The 21,812-nt window shown below is 33.7% G+C and overlaps 1 protein-coding gene and 1 long non-coding RNA gene across 2 annotated transcripts in view; both read right to left on the reverse strand.

Moving 5' to 3' along the window:
- Positions 1 to 564: 564 nt before the first annotated feature.
- Positions 565 to 21,812, reverse strand: part of LOC126879422 (uncharacterized) — a 59,298-nt gene continuing 38,050 nt past the window's right edge. Inside the window, exons 6-11 of the mRNA XM_050642432.1 lie at positions 17,915 to 19,830; positions 15,509 to 15,824; positions 9,171 to 9,463; positions 5,781 to 6,281; positions 3,918 to 4,015; positions 565 to 2,030 (exon numbers count right to left, since the gene is read on the reverse strand). Of these exons, the coding sequence (XP_050498389.1) occupies positions 1,062 to 2,030; positions 3,918 to 4,015; positions 5,781 to 6,281; positions 9,171 to 9,463; positions 15,509 to 15,824; positions 17,915 to 19,830 (4,093 nt within the window). The 3' untranslated portion in view covers positions 565 to 1,061. The remainder of the gene's footprint in view (positions 2,031 to 3,917; positions 4,016 to 5,780; positions 6,282 to 9,170; positions 9,464 to 15,508; positions 15,825 to 17,914; positions 19,831 to 21,812) is intronic.
- On the reverse strand, positions 11,095 to 11,871 carry LOC126879435 (uncharacterized). Its single transcript, XR_007696059.1, has 2 exons — positions 11,727 to 11,871; positions 11,095 to 11,282 (listed from the first exon to the last, which is right to left on the reverse strand). It is a non-coding gene; the product is annotated as an uncharacterized LOC126879435 (long non-coding RNA).

The following is a 21,812-nucleotide window of genomic DNA, read 5'->3' on the forward strand; positions in this document are numbered from 1 at the left end:
CTTTAACACTTTTCTTCTTTTCTCGATTGAGTATTAGTCTTTGTTGTACAAATAAATTATTACAATCACTGAATACATAGTTAGTGAAAAAATTATCACATTTATTAACTGAATTAATAATTTCCAATTATAAAAATAACAGTTATCCAAAAACATTCAAAACCCATCTCTTTAAATTAATGATGACATTTTCAAGTAGAATGACATTCCAGTAATGTTTACATATCCATACCAGTGTGAATTTTACTACACGTAATTTGCCGTGTAAAGACAGAAAAAGTAGGGGATACACGTAAAATATTTGCGAATTATGTACCCATAGCCTTAAGCAGAAACATCATGCTAAGGAATACTGAGGTTATAGCTCCTTGTATCCGAATGTAAGTAAGACACGTTATAATTGCATGATTGTTGACAGTATACATCTGCATGTGTTTGTAAGCTTGGGGACGTTTGTTACCGCCCCCGTTTTTACATGCATATGTATTTGTCTGCTGTTTTTACAATTTTTGTGTATGTTGTTCAACATTGGCTTGATCTTATGGATCTTTAGCATCTTTTATAACCAGACATTGTTCTAACTCTGGTTTTTATTTGTAGCATTTAGTGACTTGTAACCGTTAACCTGATGATGCTCTGCAACCTATAGAGAGCGAAACCGGTCGTCGGAAGTACACAATTAAATGATTGAGAGTACGTCTGTCTTTTACTTCATTCTTCATTTATAAAGTTATAAATTATCAAACTTAATCAAACATTTTGGGTGGCGGAATTTTGTGCCGGTGAGTGTATTAATTTCCATAATTCTTTTGTTGGAGCAAATTCCCCGAGTTATAAGCGAAAATATGGGCGCAAAATGCAAAAATTTTCGATTTCTTAGTCCAAATTGTCCAATTCGAAACATATCTCTCCTGGACTAATAGTAGTAACTTCACGGGACTGAGAGGTACTACATTTTAAAGATATGGAATCACCCTAAACTACTTTTGTAGCAGTATAAATCTTGTTGTTTTATAGTCACATCTAGCAGAATCTGTATATTATAACATAATGATAACATATTAATTTAGTCTGTCTTTATAACCTTTGGAATACATCCACCAGTTGAACCCTTGAACATACAAATATCTGGTACTCTTATTAAACACGATAAAGAATAAGAACATAATAAATCCCTGCAGTGTAGCCATAAAACAAAATACAACAGCGAATACTGGAGTATTGAAAATAAGAGCTGCAAACCCAAACAGCCATGTCAAACCTAACATCGAAAACAGCAAAATAGCAAGTCTCCACTGGAACAAAATTTCATGGTTCACCTGATCTCTATATTCAGTTTTCTTGTGGAAAACATTGTAAAGAATGAAAATAAAAATAACGAAGTTGATACTGATTATGACAATCAGAGGAAGCCATACTCCTAAATAGAGTCCCAGTTTGGTGGGATAACACAAACCAACACTACTCTTGTTGTAGTTGTTCATATCTATGATAAAAATTAGAAAAACTGGAAGAGCGGGGAATACCCATCCGCAAATACATGCTTTTAGCAATACGTATTTTAGAGGACCACCAAGAACTTCAACAAACCTTTTGAATTGGAGGATAGCAATGATCAGCATCCAACAGAACTCAGAAAGTATTGAGTAATGCAAAATGCCTCCAGTAATCGTACAACCCATACTAGTTTTGTTTTCGTTAGATATCCCTTCGCTTATATACAGCATAACATTTTTTATAGAAACAGCTAAGGTGAAGTTGATCAGTATTTGGTTTCCGATGTTGTTTCTCCATCTGTCGAAGAGAACGGCTGTTAGTAATATACCGAAGAGCCCGAGTAAGGAAAGGACGCTGTTGACATTGGTGATCATATCTAGAATGTGACTTGTGTTGAGATCGTTTATGATGTCGCTGGAACCGGCTAGAAGGAGGACAAAGTGAGTCAAATGGCTGTATTCACATATGATGTAGCCTTCTTCTGTTGCATTAGGAATGGTGTCATCTTTCCAATATCCTTTAAGTTCAGGAATCTGTAAAACAATAGTACATTAAGCAACGAGAATTGGGAAGCGACTATGAGCGAAGCGGCAAGTGCCGTATAGCATACGAGCATCACAATGACAATTAAATGCAAGTTTATGGGTAATTTTGCAAGTAATGAAAATTGGGGTGTAGATAGGTCCCTACTTTAAAAATATTTTCCAATGTACAGGGCCGCCCACATTAAGAGGGTGGAGCAAACTTTTCTTATTTTTAATGGGATACACTATATATGTTTCCATTTTTGAACTCTCCTTGATGTTCTCTTTTTCTAATCTATATTATAGACTGTAGTTTAAAATGTAACTAGGCATTTTTTATTAATTTCTTGTAGTTACTATCGTAATTATATTATATAATATTATATTATATTATATAATTGTATTATATTATATTGTACCAGAGTTATTAACATATCGAAATATTTAATTTTAGTGTACAGGGTTGGTCAAGCCTTGGAATGAGTATTTTCTGAGTTAGTAAAGATTTTCGCTGTATTTTAATATTTCTTAAGCATTCGCTATACCTAATTGCTTTAATTTGTGCATTATTCGTGATTCTTTGACCTAAATAATTTTTTTTATCTTTTTTTTTATTTTAGCTTTACGTGTCTCGACAACGTAGGTCACTGACACAGGTACAATTTTATTACATTACATTACAATAAAAAAAATTACATCACAATACAATTACATTACAATAGATAGAAAAACATTTAAATTACATAAATATTGGTACAATTAATGTCAAATCAAAATTTTAAACTATATGTCTTCTTCTAGATTTCGTGGTAGAGCCTGGTGTCATAAAGGTAGTCAATAATGTAATGAAATTGATCTGGCAAGCTGAGAATATTTTGTAGGTTACGATTAAAATGATGCTTTTTTCTGTTATTGTAGAAATAGGGACAGTCTATGAGTACATGTTTAACAGATAGAGTGCTATCACAGTGTGTACATGTAGGTGGATCTTGGGAAGTCATCAAATGTTTATGTGTCAACCTTGTATGGCCTATTCTAAGTCGTCGAATTAAAATTTTGTTTTTCCGTGTCATGGAAGGAAACTCAAGTTTCTTTATAGATGAATGGATATCACGAAGCTTGCAAGGGATTTTATTCCAGTGATCTTGCCAAGACATTAGGATAGTATTTTAAAAAAACGACTGTAGATCTGTATGTAATTGTATGTTTTCAGTTTTCTTATTAGAAGAAGAGACTTGTTTAGCAAAGTTTTCGGCGAGTTCGTTACCAGGGATTACCACATGAGACGGAATCCAGATCATGGTTAGGGATACTCCCAGTGAGATTATACTATCGATAGAGTTTTTGATAGCTTGGACCAACGGATGTACCGTATACATACTTTTTAGAGAATAGATAGACGCTAAGGGGTCGGTACATATTGCTACTTTTTTACATCCTGGAGATAGCGAGTTTGCGGCTTGGAGGATAGGGAATAATTCGGCTGTATGTATGCAACAAAAGAGCGGGAGATTGCAAGATTTGATTAGATCTGTGTTTGAGGTTACCGCACATCCAAGAGCTATTGAGCTCTTAGAAGCATCTGTGTATAGAATTTCGTCGAATCTTTTGTTAGCAATTAATTCGTTAAAGGTATGCCTTAGAATTTGTGGATTTGTTTGATGTTTATCATAATTAGTTAACGTGAGATTAAAATTTGCTATCAATTTATTCCAGGGAGGTTTAGGAGATATTAATATTGGGGTTGTGACTGAAAGATCGATGTTATTCAGATGTGATGAGAGATATTGTGGCATAGATTGAAGTTTAATTGGAGAAGCAGAGTTTAAAATTACCTAAATATTAATTGCAATAACAATTAGGTGAATATTTATTTGTTTTATCAGAAACTCTTACCTGGTACTTCCAATATGCACAACTACTATTTGCAGTTTCTTCTACATTATCTTTATTATGTATAAGAAAAATCGGACCTGCAAGTTCTTCATATAAACCTATAAAAAAACAAGTAAATATTGTAATAATTTATAAAAGACAATTTGACACTTCACATATATGTTATTGTAATACACCAATTTTACATAGGTCAAATCAACCGTAGTATTGAACATAGGAATTACATATATTCATTCCATTTGTGGATCGAATCGAAGGGAATTGAATCGAATCGAATCCAATCGAATAAAGTCGAATCAAATCCAATTCAATCGAAACGATTCGAATCGAATCAGATCGAACAGAATCGTAAAGAATCGAATTGAATCAAATATAATCGAATATAATCGAATGGAATCGAATATAATCGAATGCGAATACACACTACGTGAAGTAGTTAACACAGTCACATGCGTGTTTTTCAAGATCTTTAAAAGAAATTGAATTTAAATTTTGAATAACTTAAATGTGTAGTGCTTTTATAACAAATATTAACAATTCAGTAATAAACAGACATAAAATTTCATTAACCTATATACAGTAATAAACCGCTATAAAAAGTATTCACTTCTGTTGGTACTCTCCAAGTGCCACGCTTTTTTATCTTATATTAGCTGTTCGCAATCAATTGCTGTTCGTGTGTCTCGCTAAAACTCGAGAATGGCTGGACCGATTTGGCTAATTTTAATGTTGAATTATTTGTAGAAGTTCAAGGAAGGTTTATACGGTTTTATATAGTCATTTTAGTAGCCACCAAAATTTTTACATCTATATGTATGGAATTCTCTTTTCACAGTATTTGTTGCTATACTCCTCCGAAACGGTTTGACCGATTTTTATGAAATTTTACGCCTATATTCGGCAGGACTGAGAATATGTTGTTATCTATTTTTCATACCCGTACTTCACAAAAGAGCTGTTGACGCCATAACTCTCATATTAATGACGTGAAAAATACGAAATTAAGTAGGTAGACTCCTTGCTGAATCCCGAGCAGAACCGTTCTAAAAATTTTTCTCTAGCGCAATCGGTGTCCGAAATACAATATCTCAAGCCGTAGAAATATTCTGAGGACAGAAGAAGAACGAGCGACAAATTTCATAGAAGAAAAGTGGAACAGTTTAACTTTGGGACTCAAATTGGGCAAAATATGAATTTTTTAATTTTGCGAAATTTTCAAAAAATATCTCTCAACGGAACTTTTTTGACGAACCGTAAGCAGGAAAAAAATTCTGAGCACACGAAAAGAACAAGCAGCAAATTATGAAACTTTATTTAATTTTAATTAATTTTGTTTAATTTTCTTTAATTTAAGTATTTTATTTATTTTCGTTTATTTTATTTTATTTCATTTTTTAATTCCATTTATTTTTTTATTTTATTAAATTTTATTATTTTTTAACTTATTTATTATTTTTATTTAATTTATTTTAGCTTTATTTATTTGTATTTCATTTTATTTAATGGTATTTAATTTTATTTTATTTAATCAACACCGAACCCAATCAGGGTTGTTTTGAATGTAGATAAAATAAATCTGTTATATTCATTATAAAATAAACAAATTTAAGATTGTAACTGTTGCACTACAAACTTTATATTGTTACTTCTAACTAAACTTTATTACTTCAAACATCATGAGTACCTAATTAATTAAAAATAATAATAAAACCTCATTCACATCGAGCATTTTTTGTTTATTAATTACGAATTCCCTTTGTTTATTTTAAGTTTATTGTGTACAAAAGTTTGTTTTTATCTGTTGAGGCAGTACGAAGTCTGCCGGGTCAGCTAGTTTATTTATAAAATTTTGTAAAATTTTACCTTCCAAAATGATTCCCAATATTTTGCTAGTAGTTAAACTTCTTCTCTGATGTTCTCTAAATAGGTGGCTGCTGAAATGAACGCTTACAATAAGATTTACAGGATCTGTATTTTCGTCTATTTGTGTCCTCAATGCTTCGCTAAAAACTAAAGCAGTTCTAAAAGAAATTTCTTCGGCAAATTCTATTGTCGTTTGATTATGATATAAAGGTGTCATATTACAAATACTCTCAGAACAATTGTTTAAAAACACACCAGTAATGTTAGAGTTCTGGACATTGATTTTTGTTAGCAAAAAATTATTGTAGATTATCGCTGAACTAAAGGTGTCATTGCATAATTGTGTGGTTTCGTCAATTGTATAGAGAATATTGTCTGTTGCTCCATATTTTTCTTGAGATTGTTGTAGAACATTTATATTCACTGCACTTAACTTGCTGATTATTTCTGAAGAGAAATCCATATGTTGAGTGGTTACTGTTGATTCATTAAGTAATTTGCCTAAAAATAATAAGAGACATACAAATAAATGTATCTATGACTTATCAAAAAAAAAGAGTGGAGACTAAGTTAGACTTCTATAATCCCAAAGAACAAGCTGGATTTAGATCGGGATATAGCACTAACGTCCACTTACTAGTAATAAAGACCCTGATAGAGAAAACTACTGAATACAATAAACCATTGGTACTGATATTCGTGGACTACGAGAAAGCATTCGATAACATAAGCCAGCAGAAAATGTTAAAAGCGTTGACAGAATGCCAAATAGACTATCGCTACACTAACATGATCAAATATATCTACCAAAATTCAACAGCTGGCGTAAGACTATCAGATCATGAAACAAATATATTCCGTATACAGCGAGGAGTAAGACAAGGAGCCCAGGCAACCAAGTGACGTCAATAACGTCGAGGGAACGTCAGTTTTTTGTTGAATATATACACGTATTTGAACATTACGTCGTAGAAACGTCTTTTCTAGGTGAATTTAAATACGTAAGATTAATGACGTTAAAATACGTTTAAAAATACGTTTTAACTTGATAGCTAAGTCTGACGTCACAAAATTGGGAGGAGCTTAAAGACTTAGTTAATGCTTAAGACTCCAGACAATTTCCATAAGAAATTTTTCATTTATTGCTTACATGCTTCGTGTGGTAAAATTAGACTTTTCATTTAGATTTTTAGTTGAAGCAACGTGTTAATTAAGAGATTTTTGTTAGTTTTTCTTAGGTGAGTTAGTTCTATGCAATAGTTCTTCTTGAAAACTGTTTGAGGTTATGTTATTTGTTTTGTTTTGGTGTTTATTTTCTGTTAATGAACTAATTCTGAGTTATCGAGTTTAATTAAATTAATTTGTTAATAAATTATTTATTAGTTTATAATATGTTGTTTCAGTTTTGACACAGTAAGTACAGTAGAACCCCGCAAATCCGAACTAATTGGGGGGACAGCCTGTTCGGATTCCGAAAAGTTCGGATTATCCGAAAACTAATAATTTAAAGCTTTCGTTGTCGTTGCTTTTGAGTCGCAAAACGTTCTCGCAAGAGCCTGGACAATATTTTTGGACTTAAGTTGACTGCAAGGGAACCGAAATAAGTTTATAATATTTAACCTTTATAAGCACTAGCACTACGGATAAAGTACATATTCGTTTTGAAGAAATTTTAAATTTCAAAGTCCTATTAATCCTACATTGTTCAATTTTCTGGTTTTACTCTGTATAATAAACATGTTTTCAAGTTTTTGTCGTGAATTTTTCAATTTTTTTCTAGTTCTGTTGGTTCGGATTTGCCGAACGTTCGGATTAGCGGGGTTCGGATTTGCGAGGTTCTGCTGTATATGTAAAACGTGAAAATTCTATATTAGTTACTTTCAGCCTATGATCTAAATTTAAAATAGTTAAATGAAAAATTGCAGTACCAACAATGCCCATACGAATAATTGTTGTGTATTTTTAAAACCATAAAATGAAAAATAATCTAAAAAACGACATAAAAACTACCTACGTTATTGATATCACGTCTGTTAAAACGTGATAAAAATGACGTCAATTGTGGTGGGACGAATTCACGTGACTTTATACGTCGAAAAAACTTGATAAGCTGACGTGGTTTGATGATAATTATGACGCCTTTCCAACGTTGTGTAAACGTTATTTGGTTGCCTGGGAGACACCGTCTCTCCAAAGCTATTATTAAGACGCATTTAGAAGATACTTATAAGAAGATAGATCTGAACGAGTATTGTATCGACATAAATGGTGAGAAGCTCAGTCATTTGAAACTCGCACATGACATCGACCTGACAGCCGATCGTATGGATGATACAATAATACTGTTGGACAACTTATATTCCGCTAGTAAAAGGGCTAGGACAGTTCTAACTATTTTCCCATGTAAAATCCCATAAGAAATCGCTAAGGTCCATTCTGCTCATTTTTGTCTCATTTTGCGCAAAGCTGGCTACAGGCTGACCCGACCTGACTCGACGCTGACTCGACCTGACTCGACGCTGAGTCGAGTCAGCGGTGAGTCGGCGTCGAGTCAGCCTATATTCAGGTCGAGTCAGCCTGTAGCCAGCTTTGCGCAAAATGAGACAAAAATGAGCAGAATGGACCTTAGCGATTTCTTATGGGATTTTACATGGGAAAATAGCTAGAACTGTCCTAGTCCTTTGTATTCCGTTTCCTTGGAGGTCAGAATACAGAGTAACACGAACAAGACGCAAATAATGACTTGTCTGGTGCTAAATTGAAATATTGCTGTTGATGGAAAGAATATTGAGCAGACTGCATCGTATAAGTACTTACTTTGACATAACCAAGAAATAACCAACAACTCACAAAAATATTGTGAACAAGATTGGCGTGATACAAAGGGCTATGGAGCGCCTGATGTTGGGTATTATCTGAGAGACCGAATTCCAAACGGAAGAATACGTCGCAGATTATCAGACAACCCATGGATAAAACGTATTGTAGAGTGGAGGCCAAGTCAGAGGTCGCCCACCAACCAGGTGGAGTGAAGACCCGAAGAGAGTTAGCAGTAACTGAATTGCAACCGCATAAAACAGAATATCTGAGAGAGACATATGTCCAGCAGTGGATGCGTACAGGTTAACAATGCATGTACAATCACTGTACAACATGCATATTTTCAATATATATCACAAAATTAAAAATAGTAGACGGAAACAGAGGGATGAGAGTATTGATAGTAATGACGATGTTGACTATGGTAAAGTAAGATTGACAATGATTCGTATGATAATAATAATAACGATGATGGTGACAACAATTTTATAAATATCAAATCTAATTCAAAACCTGTCTTAAAAAGACTTTAATTGAATTTTTGAAGCCACTATAGAATCATACACTTACCCATTATACTTGCTATGAGATGAACATCAAAAGGATCTAAAATCTGGTTATGGACATCCATTATATTGATCACTTTCTGCAATTGTTCTTCGATAGAAGCATTGGAATGAAATACTTGCTCTAAGTCATTGGTTACATTCTGGCTCTCTAAAAGAGCAAAATATGTACCTTTCTTACTTTCGCAAGGACATGTACTGATAGGTTCCCAATAGCCTGTCTCTGTTTTAGAATCTAGAGCTTTGTGTTTCCAGTATACACAATTTGTATTGTTTTTGTAGTTTTCAAACGACATACTAAAAATTAAATGAGCAATATTTTTACTTTTCGGTCACTTATGTGTATTTTGAAATCCAATAAGTAGAGAACAAGCTCTACTTCTTGGATTTCTTGGCCTTAGCCTTTAACTATTTTTGTTGACCGCCTAAAAATTGAGCTTTTTTCTTCAAAAGTAAGCCAACACATGTTGTCGTTAATGATTTCTCTCATCTGTTTGATTACTCTGCAATCTAAATTTTAAGCATCTAAGCAAGCCTTTACGTAGTCGAGAACCAAAGTGATGGCAAGTTTAAAATATAAAACGACAATATGTGCATCACTGTATAAGATTTTCTCCGTAGGGTTAAATAACGAATGCACGTATTTGATACAGTTGACTCCACGAGTCTTTACCAGTGCGTCATCATTTAAAGCATACGAAATAAGTCGGAAATGTACTAAACGCAACAGCAAGTGACAGAAAGTAGGTATTACTCCGATCACGGGTAGTAGTATAAAATTTGACGTTATCAGATAAATAGAATGTCAAATTTAAGTTTTGCTTTAAAATTTTGGTGCATAATTATAGCTACATTTGAAGTAGCCTAATAAATTATTTTATTATCATTGAATCATCCAAGTATATGCACCAACGACGGATGCAACAGAAGATGAAGTAGAAACATTCTACCAACAAATTGAAGATGCACTGAAAATGACAAAGAGCAGGGAAATCACGGTAGTTATGGGCGCGATTTTAATGCAAAAGTCGGCAAGGGAAGTGCTGGAACAATAATGGGAGATCAAGGACTAGGGGAACGTAACGATAGAGGTGATCGTCTAATACAATTCTGCCAAGAACAAAATCTAATAATCACAAACACGTTCTTTAAATTACCTTTGAGACGGTTATATACATGGCGCTCACCAGCAGATAAACCGGAAAAAGTGGTAAGAAACCAAATCGATTATATACTGATTAAAGAGAGATATCGTAACACCATCAAATCCGTTAAAACATATCCAGGAGCAGATGTCACATCAGGTACCATAACCCACTAATCACTAATGTCACGCTTAAGCTTAAACGTATTAGAAAACCCCAAAGAACTCCAAATATAGATGTTAGAAAATTGAAAGAAGTTGATATAAAAAACAAACTTCAACAGAAAATATACGAAAACCTTGATAAATTAGATACTAACACCTACGAGATAAACCATCAATGGGAAACACTAAAAAATTGCCTAGTTGTACCATGCGAAGAGATATTAAAAGAACCGATAAGAAAGAGAGACAACTGGATGACCGACGAGATACTCGACATGATGGACCAACGAAGACAAGCCAAAAACAAAGACAATCACAATTACAAAATAATTAACAACGAAATCAGAAAAAGATAAGTGAGACAAAACAAACTTACTATGAGGAAAAATGTAAAGAGATAGAAGATCTTCAGAACAAATACGATCTATTCAACCTGCATAAAAAGGTTAAAGAAATGGCCGGGCTGCAAAAAAGAAACCACAACACAACTCTTTTAGACAAAAATGGAAACACTATTATAACGACTGACGAAAAGCTAAAACGATGGAAAGAATATATGGAAGAGCTTTTCGACGACGAAAGAGGAAACCTACAAGACATATCTTTCGAAAACAGAGAAACAAGTGTAGAAATTACAAAGGAAGAAATATTGTATGCACTAAAAAACACCAGTAACGGAAAAAGCCCGGGGCCAGATCAACTGCCTATCGATATCCTTAAAATAATAGAAAATAAGTACATAGATGTCCTCTTAAAGCTCTTTAATGAAATTTATCAGTCGGGTGACATACCCAACGAATGGTTGACCTCAACATTTATTTGTCTCCCAAAAAAGAAAAATGCTAGAGAATGCACCGACCACCGCACCATAAGCCTGATATCTCACACACTTAAAATGTTTTTAAAGATCATTCATAAACGCGTTTACCAAACACTTGATATGGATATTGAAGAAACCCAATTTGGATTCCGTAGAGGCGTAGGTACCCGTGAAGCTCTCTTTATATTCAACGTACTAATCCAGAGATGCTTGGACGTGAACCAGGATATGTACGTTTGTTTCATAAATTACAACAAGGCTTTCGATAGAAATATTGTATGCACTAAAAACACCAGTAACGGAAAAAGCCTGGGGCCAGATCAACTGCCTATCGATATCCTTAAAATAATAGAAAATAAGTACATAGATTTCCTCTTGAAGCTCTTTAATGAAATTTATCAGTTGGGTGACATACCCAATGAATGTTTGACCTCAACATTTATTTGTCTCCCAAAAAAGAAAAATGCTAGAGAATGCACCGACCACCGCACCATAAGCCTGATGTCTCACACACTTAAAATGTTTTTAAAGATCATTCATAAACGCATTTACCAAACACTTGATATGGATATTGAAGAAACCTAATTTGGATTCCGTAGAGGCGTATGTACCCGTGAAGCTCTCTTTATATTCAACGTACTAATCCAGAGATGCTTGAACGTGAACCAGGATATGTACGTCTGTTTCATAAATTACAGCAAGGCTTTCGATAAAGTCCGCCACAAACAGCTAATGGACGTCCTCAAAGCAAAACAATTACAGTACAATGACCTTTGAATTATAACAAATCTATATTATAAACAGCAAGCACACATACGCATTAACGAACACATATCAGAAGAGTTCGAAATTAAAAGAGGAGTGCGACAGGGGTGTGTATTATCACCACTACTATTCAATGCATACTCTGAAGAAATTATGAAAAGAGCTCTTGAGGGAGAAACAGCAGGAATAAAGGTAAATGGAACGCCAATTAACAACATTAGATATGCGGACGATACTATCATAATAGCAGACATCCTTAAAGACCTTCAACAGCTAATGAACAAGATAGTTGAGTATGGAGAAGAATATGGATTATCCATAAACATCAAGAAAACTAAATTTATGAGGATATCAAAAACCCAAAATAATGATGAAAGCCTGACAATTAAAGGTAAAACTTTAGAACAAGTAGAAAACTACAACTATCTTGGCACAATAATTAATCACACAAACGATTACTCCAAAGAAATCAAAGTTCGAATAGAGAAAGCAAGAACAAACTTCAATAAAATGAGAAAGGTACTTTGTGCAAGAGAACTGAAATTAGACTTGAGAGTTAGGCTGGCAAGGTGTTATATTTTCTCGACTCTGCTTTACGGGATAGAAGCATGGACACTTAACGCATCGACTACTAAAAAGTTGGAAGCAATTGATCTGTGGGTGTATAGAAGAATCCTGAAGATATCATTGACCGAGCATATAACAAACAACGAAGTCATGAGAAGAGTCAACAAAAGACTGGAAATATTGAAAACCATCAAGACACGAAAGCTGCAGTACCTGGGACATGTTATGCGTAATGAGAGATACAACATACTTCAGTTGATTATACAGGGGAAAATCCAGGGCAAGAGTAGTGTAGGAAGGAGACGAATCTCGTGGTTGCGTAACTTGAGGGAATGGCATATTCAGAGCAGCAGCATCTAAGATCAGAATAGCCATGATGATTGCCAACCTCCGTCGCGGAGATGGCACATGAAGAAGAAGAATAAATAAATAAACAATTTATAAAAAAATTTAACAACACATTTTATTTTTGTTATTTTATTCACTTTGGCGGAACATTAAAAACAAGCATTCCTTAAATGTGTCAATGAGGTTAGCTTTGTACGTTTTCAAAATTAATCGTAAAATAACATAAACTTACCATCAAATTTCAAACTCCAATATAAAATTAGTGGTGAAAACAACTGTTTGTATACTATAAAACCTTCAAAATGCAAAATTCGACAAAATAACAGCAAAAAATTCAACAAACTGACAGCCACAAAAGTAAACAAACCAAAACGTCAGAAATTGTACTTCTTCTTCTTCCTCCTTTAGTTTCTTGGCCTCCACCTCTTAGGTGCTTGGCCAGTTCTCGTATTTAGACTACAATTTGAAGCGAATCCTCTTTTCAAAGGGCCTGGATTCTGGATTTTTCAATATTCCCTTCGTTAAATACATTGTAATATGATTATCAAATAACTATTTTATATTTTAATTTAAAATATTGTTAAAAATTGATTGATCTTTCTTAAGGTTTGGTCATTAATATTAAATAGGAGATTTTGTATTGAAATGGGGGTTGGATTTTAACAAGTTCCTGATACAGGTCAAATTGATTTGTTTTGTTAATTGGGCATTCAAGTAACATATGAGTTATACTTCCTATCTGTCCGCATTCACAAAATGGAGTATCACTACAATTAATTTTAAACAAATGGTCTGGTGTGAGGCAATGACCCGTTCGCATCCTAATAAGAGATGTCAAGAGCCCTCGATCCACAAATGTGAATTTTTGGAACCAAGGGTTTGTAGAAAAATCACTTTGACATTGTTGATACCATTTCCCTTTAGTTTTAAACTGTTTTGTCCATTCAACTTTAACCTCATTTATAATTTTTTGTTTAATAAAAGGTAAAAAGTCAAATTTATCTATTTTAATGTCTGCAGGAACGTTTAAAGTCTTGCCTATATTTGCCAATTTATCAGCTTCTGTATTCCCCTTTACTCCAGTATGACCCGGAATCCAAGCTAAGATTATATTAAATCCTGCTTCCATTCATAGGCGTAACCAACCCAATAGGGGTTACAACCCCCAAAACCCCCCCCCCATTGGGATATACTTTGAGCTCTATACGCTTAACACCATAGCCCTCAGAGACCTTCCAGTAGTTGTAACCCCCCCCCCTTTTAGGTAGTTGTAACCCCCCCTTAGGATCATCCTGGTTACGCCTATGCTTCCATTGACTCAATAATGAGTCTTTTAGTTAGGTTTACAATATGAATGTTAGTCCCCCAGGTGGTGTTATGTAGTTTTTGGATAGCACTTTTAGCATCTGAAAAAATTATTGCTTCTTTTATATTTTTTTCAATACAAACAGATACAGCCTTGGTAATTGCAATAATTTCTGCAGTGCATATTTGAGTGTACTCGTGTAATCTGGATGCATAGTTATAATTGATTGAGGGTATGTGTACCCCAAAACCTACTGACCTTGACTATGGATCTAAAGAACTATCTATAAATACCCATGTACAATTTCCATATGTAGCTGAAAATTTGTTAAGAAATTCCTGATGACCATACGTTTCAATTTTTTTGTGTGTCGAGAAAGTTGTCTGAATTATTGTTCCCGTGAGATACTTCAGTTCGATCTAAAAGCAGGATTTAATATTCTCTTTATATAGATTAGTGAGATATTTGTCAAAATTATTTTTGATTTCAATTAGATATGGTTGCTCTTGTGATTTCCAAAATCCTATTTTATAATTTACTTTGGTTCCCAACTCTGACAGGATGTCGTTCAGTGGATTTTTCAGATCAGCTAGGGTTTTCAGATAGAATTTAGCGCAAAGTATTTTTCTTCTTGCATCTAATGAAATTTCTCCACTTTATGCTAACAAAGCATTAGTGGGGGTAGATCTCATACAGCCCGTGATGATTCGTAAAGCTTTAAACTGGATCTTATCTAATATTAAGAGTGTGGACTTACTACAGGGTTTTAATATTGCACATGAATAATCCAAATGGAGTCTTACGATTCCTTTATAAATTAATGAGAGTGTATGGGGGTTTGCTCCCCGCCAGGTTCCACATAATGCCCTCATTATATTCAAAACTTAAAATGTGTGAAAAATTGTAATTAAAATATGTGAAATTGTACTTAAAATAAGTGAAAACATCCCCAATCGTCTTTTTTTTTGTACCTACCTCTTTTCAATGTACTGAATCTAGATCGTTCATAAAAATAACATGTGTTTTTACTTAATAACAGGCGGTAACTGGTTTGTCATTAGTTTCATGCGTGAAAGAGAATGATGCTAGATAAAAATAATGTGTTTTATCTCGCCAGGTATTAATGACGTACGGGTAAAGACTCGTGGACTCAAGTGTAACAATAATGGCATGTACTTAATGAATAGGTCATTAAATATACCAGTCTATAGAAATTTATAATATTACCTCATTGATAATTTCAAGTTATCATCTGAAACTCCAACTCCAACAATAATTCCATTATTTTCATTTACTGCATTATATTCTCCAATAAAAAGAGCGTCATTGAAATAAACTGTCACAGTTGTGTAGTATTCTGAAGGTCCAACTGTATTTTGATAGGTATTGTTGATAAGTAAGGCTGTGTGGCAGCTATCCATTTGTTCTGCATTGGATATCACATCTTTTATAAAATACTCAGGCCCATTTCTATCGAATAATATTCCCGTAATTTTTTGCTGGATTATTACAGCAAAATTCTTACGCTTTATGTTAACTGATCCTGAAATTGAAGTTACGTCACTTGTGAATATGTTAAAATAAAAGTTAAAAAAACAATTTATAAGCAATAATCCTTTGATTTATCACCCACCATAGTATTTGCAGGCAACCTAGAGGACGTACAAGTTCTTCTGAACAAAATCACGTATTAGAGTCAAAAATATAGGCTCAATATAAACGAAAATAAAACAAAGCTCATGATAATTCGCAGGACAAAGATAACACCAGGTCAACTTTATATCAACCAGACCCCAGTAGAAAGAGTGATGCACTACAACTACCTCGGCACCATAATGAATGTGGAACGGAACAACAAATAGGAGATAAGTACGCGCATTGGAAAAACTTCACCTTCAACCGCATGGGACCTTCTTCAAGAGCCACAACCTATTTCTTACCCTCATAACCTCTACTAAGAAGTCCTTAGAAGAATGAAGAGAAAGTATAATAGGAACTGACCACCCTCAAATCTTGAAAATTACAATACTTCGGACACGGTACATGAAATGAAACAAAATATGCGCTCCTACAAGCCATTCTGCAAGGAAATATATTTGGAAACAAGATAGGAAATATTTAAGGTTCAATACAACATCTGTGCAACTTTTCAAATATTGTCATAATGATCGCCAATATTCGTAACGGATAGGCACATAAAAAAGAAGAACCCCTTTTTTTAGAACTTCTAGAAGAACTTAAAAAAACTAGACTCATCACAATTGTAAACCAAAATATGAGATATTTTGGATATATAACTAGAAGAATACAATCCATGGTATCAATGATAGTTGAAGGCAACGTAGCAAGCTAAATACACAGAGGAAGATCTCCATTACGATGGTCTGACCAAAAAAAGGACATGTCTCGTTACTCATACTCCGAAGCAAAACAACACGCGCAGGAGATAAATAATGTCTTTGCAATAATCATCTAAGTATTATAGAACTAAGACAATGAATTGTTAATTGCTATATTTTGTCTGTACCTTTGTATGGTGTAGAAGTTTGGACACTAAAAAGTATCAAGCATGAACATAATTGAAGCATTGCAATGTGGATTCATAGATGGATGCCAAAGATACCTTGGACAGCAAGAAAAACTAATGAGGAAGTACTAAAGAGGGTCAATAAAGATATAGAATTGTTAAAGACTTGAACAGCGGAAATATCTTATATTGTCTCGAACCCATGTCATAAGTGAGGGGGAATCGATATAGAAAACTACAATCGATCCTTAAAGGCAACATAAGGACCGTAGAAGTGTAGGAAGGAAACAAATTTCTGGGTTAAAAATATTCGTGAATGGCCTCAGTTATTAATTGCACGACAATTATTCCATGTTGCAGAAGATAGAATAGCCTTCGCAATGGTGATCACGAACGTCTGATAATTTTGATATACGTGCAGAAGAAGATAGGAAAAATATATTAACAAACAATAAAAATATATATTAATATAATTAAAATAAAAATAAAAATAGACGGTTTTGTTTTGATTCAATTCGAGTCAGTTACCATCCTCATACACGTGTTTCTAGGTTTACCCGTTATCAAAGAGGCTTTGCAAGAAGACTGAATTGAATCAAAATGCACCGAGTGGTTGGTAAATATATTTAAATATTGTACCAACGTATGCGTTTAGCTACCTCTAGCGAGGAAAAATGGAAGTGGGTGTCGATAAAGATTAAAGTAAACTATATACCCAAAACTTAACAAAGCCATTGGGTAATGCTAGGAATCTATTATTCCACTAACGCATCAAAGAGTTTGCCCATATATACTGCTATCATTTTTTATTTATCAGTCTTGTTGCAAAGCCTATTTGATAACGGGTATACCTAGAAACACGTGTCAGGGGATGGCAAGGGACTCGAATTGAATCAAAACGTCTATTTTTATTTGATTTCACGCTATACTCGGCGTAAGGTACAAAATGATAGCGGTTTATATGGGTGAACTGTTTGATGTATTAGTGGAATAGAGTCCTACTCCCAATGGCTTGGTAAAGCCTTGGATATACGATTTACTTTAATCGTTATTGACAAAAACAATATTATTAGACAACTAATTACAGAAAAGAATATTATGCTTACCTTTATAACTTTTCACCAGGCGATTGATACACTCATGCAACTTCTCTGTTGAATTGTTATAAGTTTGCGCTTGTGCTAGAATTTCTCTATCCAAATTCATAAGAAGATCAATAATATCCGCCATATATTCTATTTGTTCTTCTGTATCTAAATCAATTTTGTTAAATATGTTGAAGATTATATCAATATCAGATGACTTCAACTCGCTTAAATGATTGCTAAGTGCGTTTAAAGTAACTTGCAACGTAGTGGTGCAACTAGTGTCATCACATTTGCTGTCCTGTTCATCATCTCTGCTATAAACGTCATTCAATATTTTATTAATATCGAGGTTTGCCAAAGTCACATATTCACAGTGTTCTAAGTCATTGATGTAGCAACTTGTGTTAGAATCTGATTGCAACGTATGAAAGTAACTCCATTGATGATTGTTCCAACAAGCACATGAGTAACTTGGAACATTATATTGGTCGTGTTTAAAAGTGATTTTGAACTTGGTAATGAAAGTATCCTGGGTGACTAGAGTCGATATTCCTAATATTTGTGAAGTCTCATATTCTTGGTCAAAGAGGTCATTGCTTTGTAAAGCAATCACCGAAAAAAGCGGGGCTACGGTATTTCCATAATAAACCAAATTTGTATTGTACTCATGTTCAGATATTTGCTGGCAACTTATGAAATTCCTTGCTAGATATAACTCCTTATTTTGATTAAGATTGCAACTGATAATTTGGAAACTATTTCCGATTGTATAGGCAGTGTTAGTATCGATAATAGATCCCACTAATGAAACAATCTTCAGGATCATACGATTAGTGTAATACAATCTTTCTGCATCCCTTTTGACACTGTTGGGAATGTCACAAAATCTAGTGCTTATTCGTTGTAAAATATTTAGGTCTCCTTTGCTTAAATCTTTGCAACTAAGTAATATGTTTAGAAGCAAGAATACGTCTTTTGGTTTAAAATCCTCAGAATACGACGATATAGCCTCTAACTGTCTCAGTTTTTCGTTAGTTGGTAAGCTATTGTCCAGATTTTCCAGGGATGAAGTAATGTTAAAGGGTTCGTAGAGTAGCTTCACAGAAAACCAACCTTGTTGAAACCATTGACATCCACCATTCGAATCAAGTTGCTTTTGTAACCCCCATTGTCCTTTTTTTATATACTTAGTACTTACGTCTTCCCATGTGACACACCCAGCATTACCTGGAGTAAACACATTAGGATTGAAGATCACTGTTACCTGATTGCTGAAAGTGTTATCAATGTTTGGTACGTATAAGCCAAAGACTTGGTCGTTGTTGGTGAGGATCTCACCGTTGTAGAAAAATGAATCGCAGGAAAAAACGATTAAATACAACTTTTGTACTCCGTGCTCCATTAGTTGTGATACTAATAAGCTATCGAGCCATATTCCTGAACTGTTGATTATAAAATCAAATAACTTATTTTTGTATTTACAATAATTACTCGTATCTGTAATTTGCAAACCCAATACACCATTTTGGTTCAAATATAGCACTTCAAAGATAACGTTCCAAGTACAACTGGAGTAAGACTCTTCCAGTAAATCTGCCACATGGAAAAGACACGATAAAATTTTATCACCAGAGTCCTTGGTTTCATCTTCTTGAAACATCTCACGATCAACATTTAACAAAATGCTTGTGAGGTTTATACTTGCATTAAAGGCATCTGGTAGGATAAGTTGCATGTTTGTGAAATTTGATTCTTTCGATTCTTCTAAGTAATTAGCTAATAGTTTGATATCTACGGCTCTGATTTTTGTTAGATATTCTGCGGAAATTGTGGTAATGTTATTTATTATATTATGAAAAGGTATGTTCTGTTCATGGATAGCGTCGTCTAAGAGTTGAGTTACATTTAAGGTATCATAAAAAAGAACGAAATACCTAAAAATAACAAAAAACATTAATCAATACACAGTTCCTGGCCGAATCAGTTAGTCTAAGAGCTAGTGAACCCTCCGACTAACGGTCGTCCTGTAAGGCTAGAAATTTGTCTATTGATAATTCATAGCACACCAAGGCGCTAAAAACCATGACCTGTAAGGCATCAGCCGTGCACGTGTATCTACCAGGTGAATCGAAAAGTGCATAGTTTAGGGGTAAAATAAACTTTCTCCTGTAAGGTTTAAATTTAAGTATGTGTTTAAGTAAGTCATTTAGAAGAAATTTGTACAATGACAGGCGATTCTGAAGAGCATAAGACCTTGCCAGGCGAGGGGAAAGATTAGGGGTTTTTCCTAAAATTATTTTTTTTTGCATCGAACAATTTTTTTTTAGATTTTTTGAATCATTCCAAACAGAAAAGGTCTTTAGTGATTTTTCTCTTAAGTTAATAGTTTTTGTTATATAAGCGATTGAAAATTTTGAAAATTGCGAAATCGGCCATTTTAACCCTAAATCGGACATTTATCTAAAAATTTCAATGTTGCCAAGGTACGTACATATTCTTTAAACATTGATTGATGAAATCCCGAAGAGTTTTTTGCAATAAATAAAAAAATAAAAAAACAAAGGGGAGAACCCCTTTGTTTCTATAATTGCTAATCAAGCTGGCGCGACACTGTAGTATAAGTGAGGACGTTTGAGTTTGCATAAATTCATTATCTCGAGAATGAACAAATTTCAAGAGAAATCGTCAGACATGTCGATTTTTATTTTAGAATTAGGACTTTTTGGCATATATATAATACTAGTGACGTCATCCATCTGGGTGAGATGGTGATGACGTAATCGATGATTTTTTTAAATAAGAGTAAGGGTTGTGTGATAGCTCATTTGAAAGGTTATTTAATTCTCTATTCAGTAATATAAACATTAACATAGTTATTTATACAGGGTGTACAAAAAAAAATTTTTCTTCTATTTGTCAAATTTAATCAAAGTTAATTTGATAAAATTTTTTTTGTACACCCTGTATAAATAATTATGTTAATGTTTATATTAGTAAATAGAGAATTAAATATCCTTTCAATTGAGCTATCACACAACCCCTACTCTCATTTAAAAAAAATCATCAATTACGTCATCACGCTCAGATGGATGACGTCACTAGTATTATATATATGCCAAAAAGTCCTAATTTAAAAATAAAAATCGACCTGTCAGGATTTTTCTTGAAATTTGCCCATTCTCGAGATAATGAATTTATGCCAACTCAAACGTCCTCACTTATACTACAGTGTCGCGCCCGCTTGATTAGCAATTAAAAAACAAAAGGGTTTCCGATATTGTATTGCAAAAAACTCTTTGGGATTTCATCAATCAATGTTTAAAGAATATCTACCTACCTTGGCAACTTTGAAATTTTTAGATAAATTTTCAAAATTTTCAATCGCTTATATAACAAAAACTATTAACTTAAGAGAAAAATCACTAAAGACCTTTTCTGTATGTAATGATTCAGAAAACCTAAAAAAATTTGTTCGATGCAAAAAAGAATAATTTTAGGAAAAACCCCTAATCTTTCCCCTTGCCTGGCAAGGTCTTATGCTCTTCAGAAACGCCTGTCATTGTACACATTTCTTCTAAATCACTTACTCAAACACATACTTAAATTTAAACCTTACAGGAGAAAGTTTATTTTACCCCTAAACTATGCACTTTTCTATTCACCTGGTAGATAAACGTGCACGGCTGATGCCTTACAGGTCATGGTTTTTAGTGCCTTGGTGTGCTATGAATTATCAATAGACAAATTTCTAGCCTTACAGGACGACCGTTAGTCGGAGGTTCACTAGCTCTTAGACTAAGTTTAAATGAACTTTGCCTCAATTTGTCGTTGTGGTTTCAATGAAATATAAATTTTTCAATCAAAATAATTTTGTTGGTCACTTTTTCATTGGAAAACTTCTCGTTTTAGAAGATCC

The sequence above is a fragment of the Diabrotica virgifera genome, chromosome 2, assembly GCF_917563875.1.
Source record: "Diabrotica virgifera virgifera chromosome 2, PGI_DIABVI_V3a".
NCBI lineage: Eukaryota > Metazoa > Arthropoda > Insecta > Coleoptera > Chrysomelidae > Diabrotica > Diabrotica virgifera.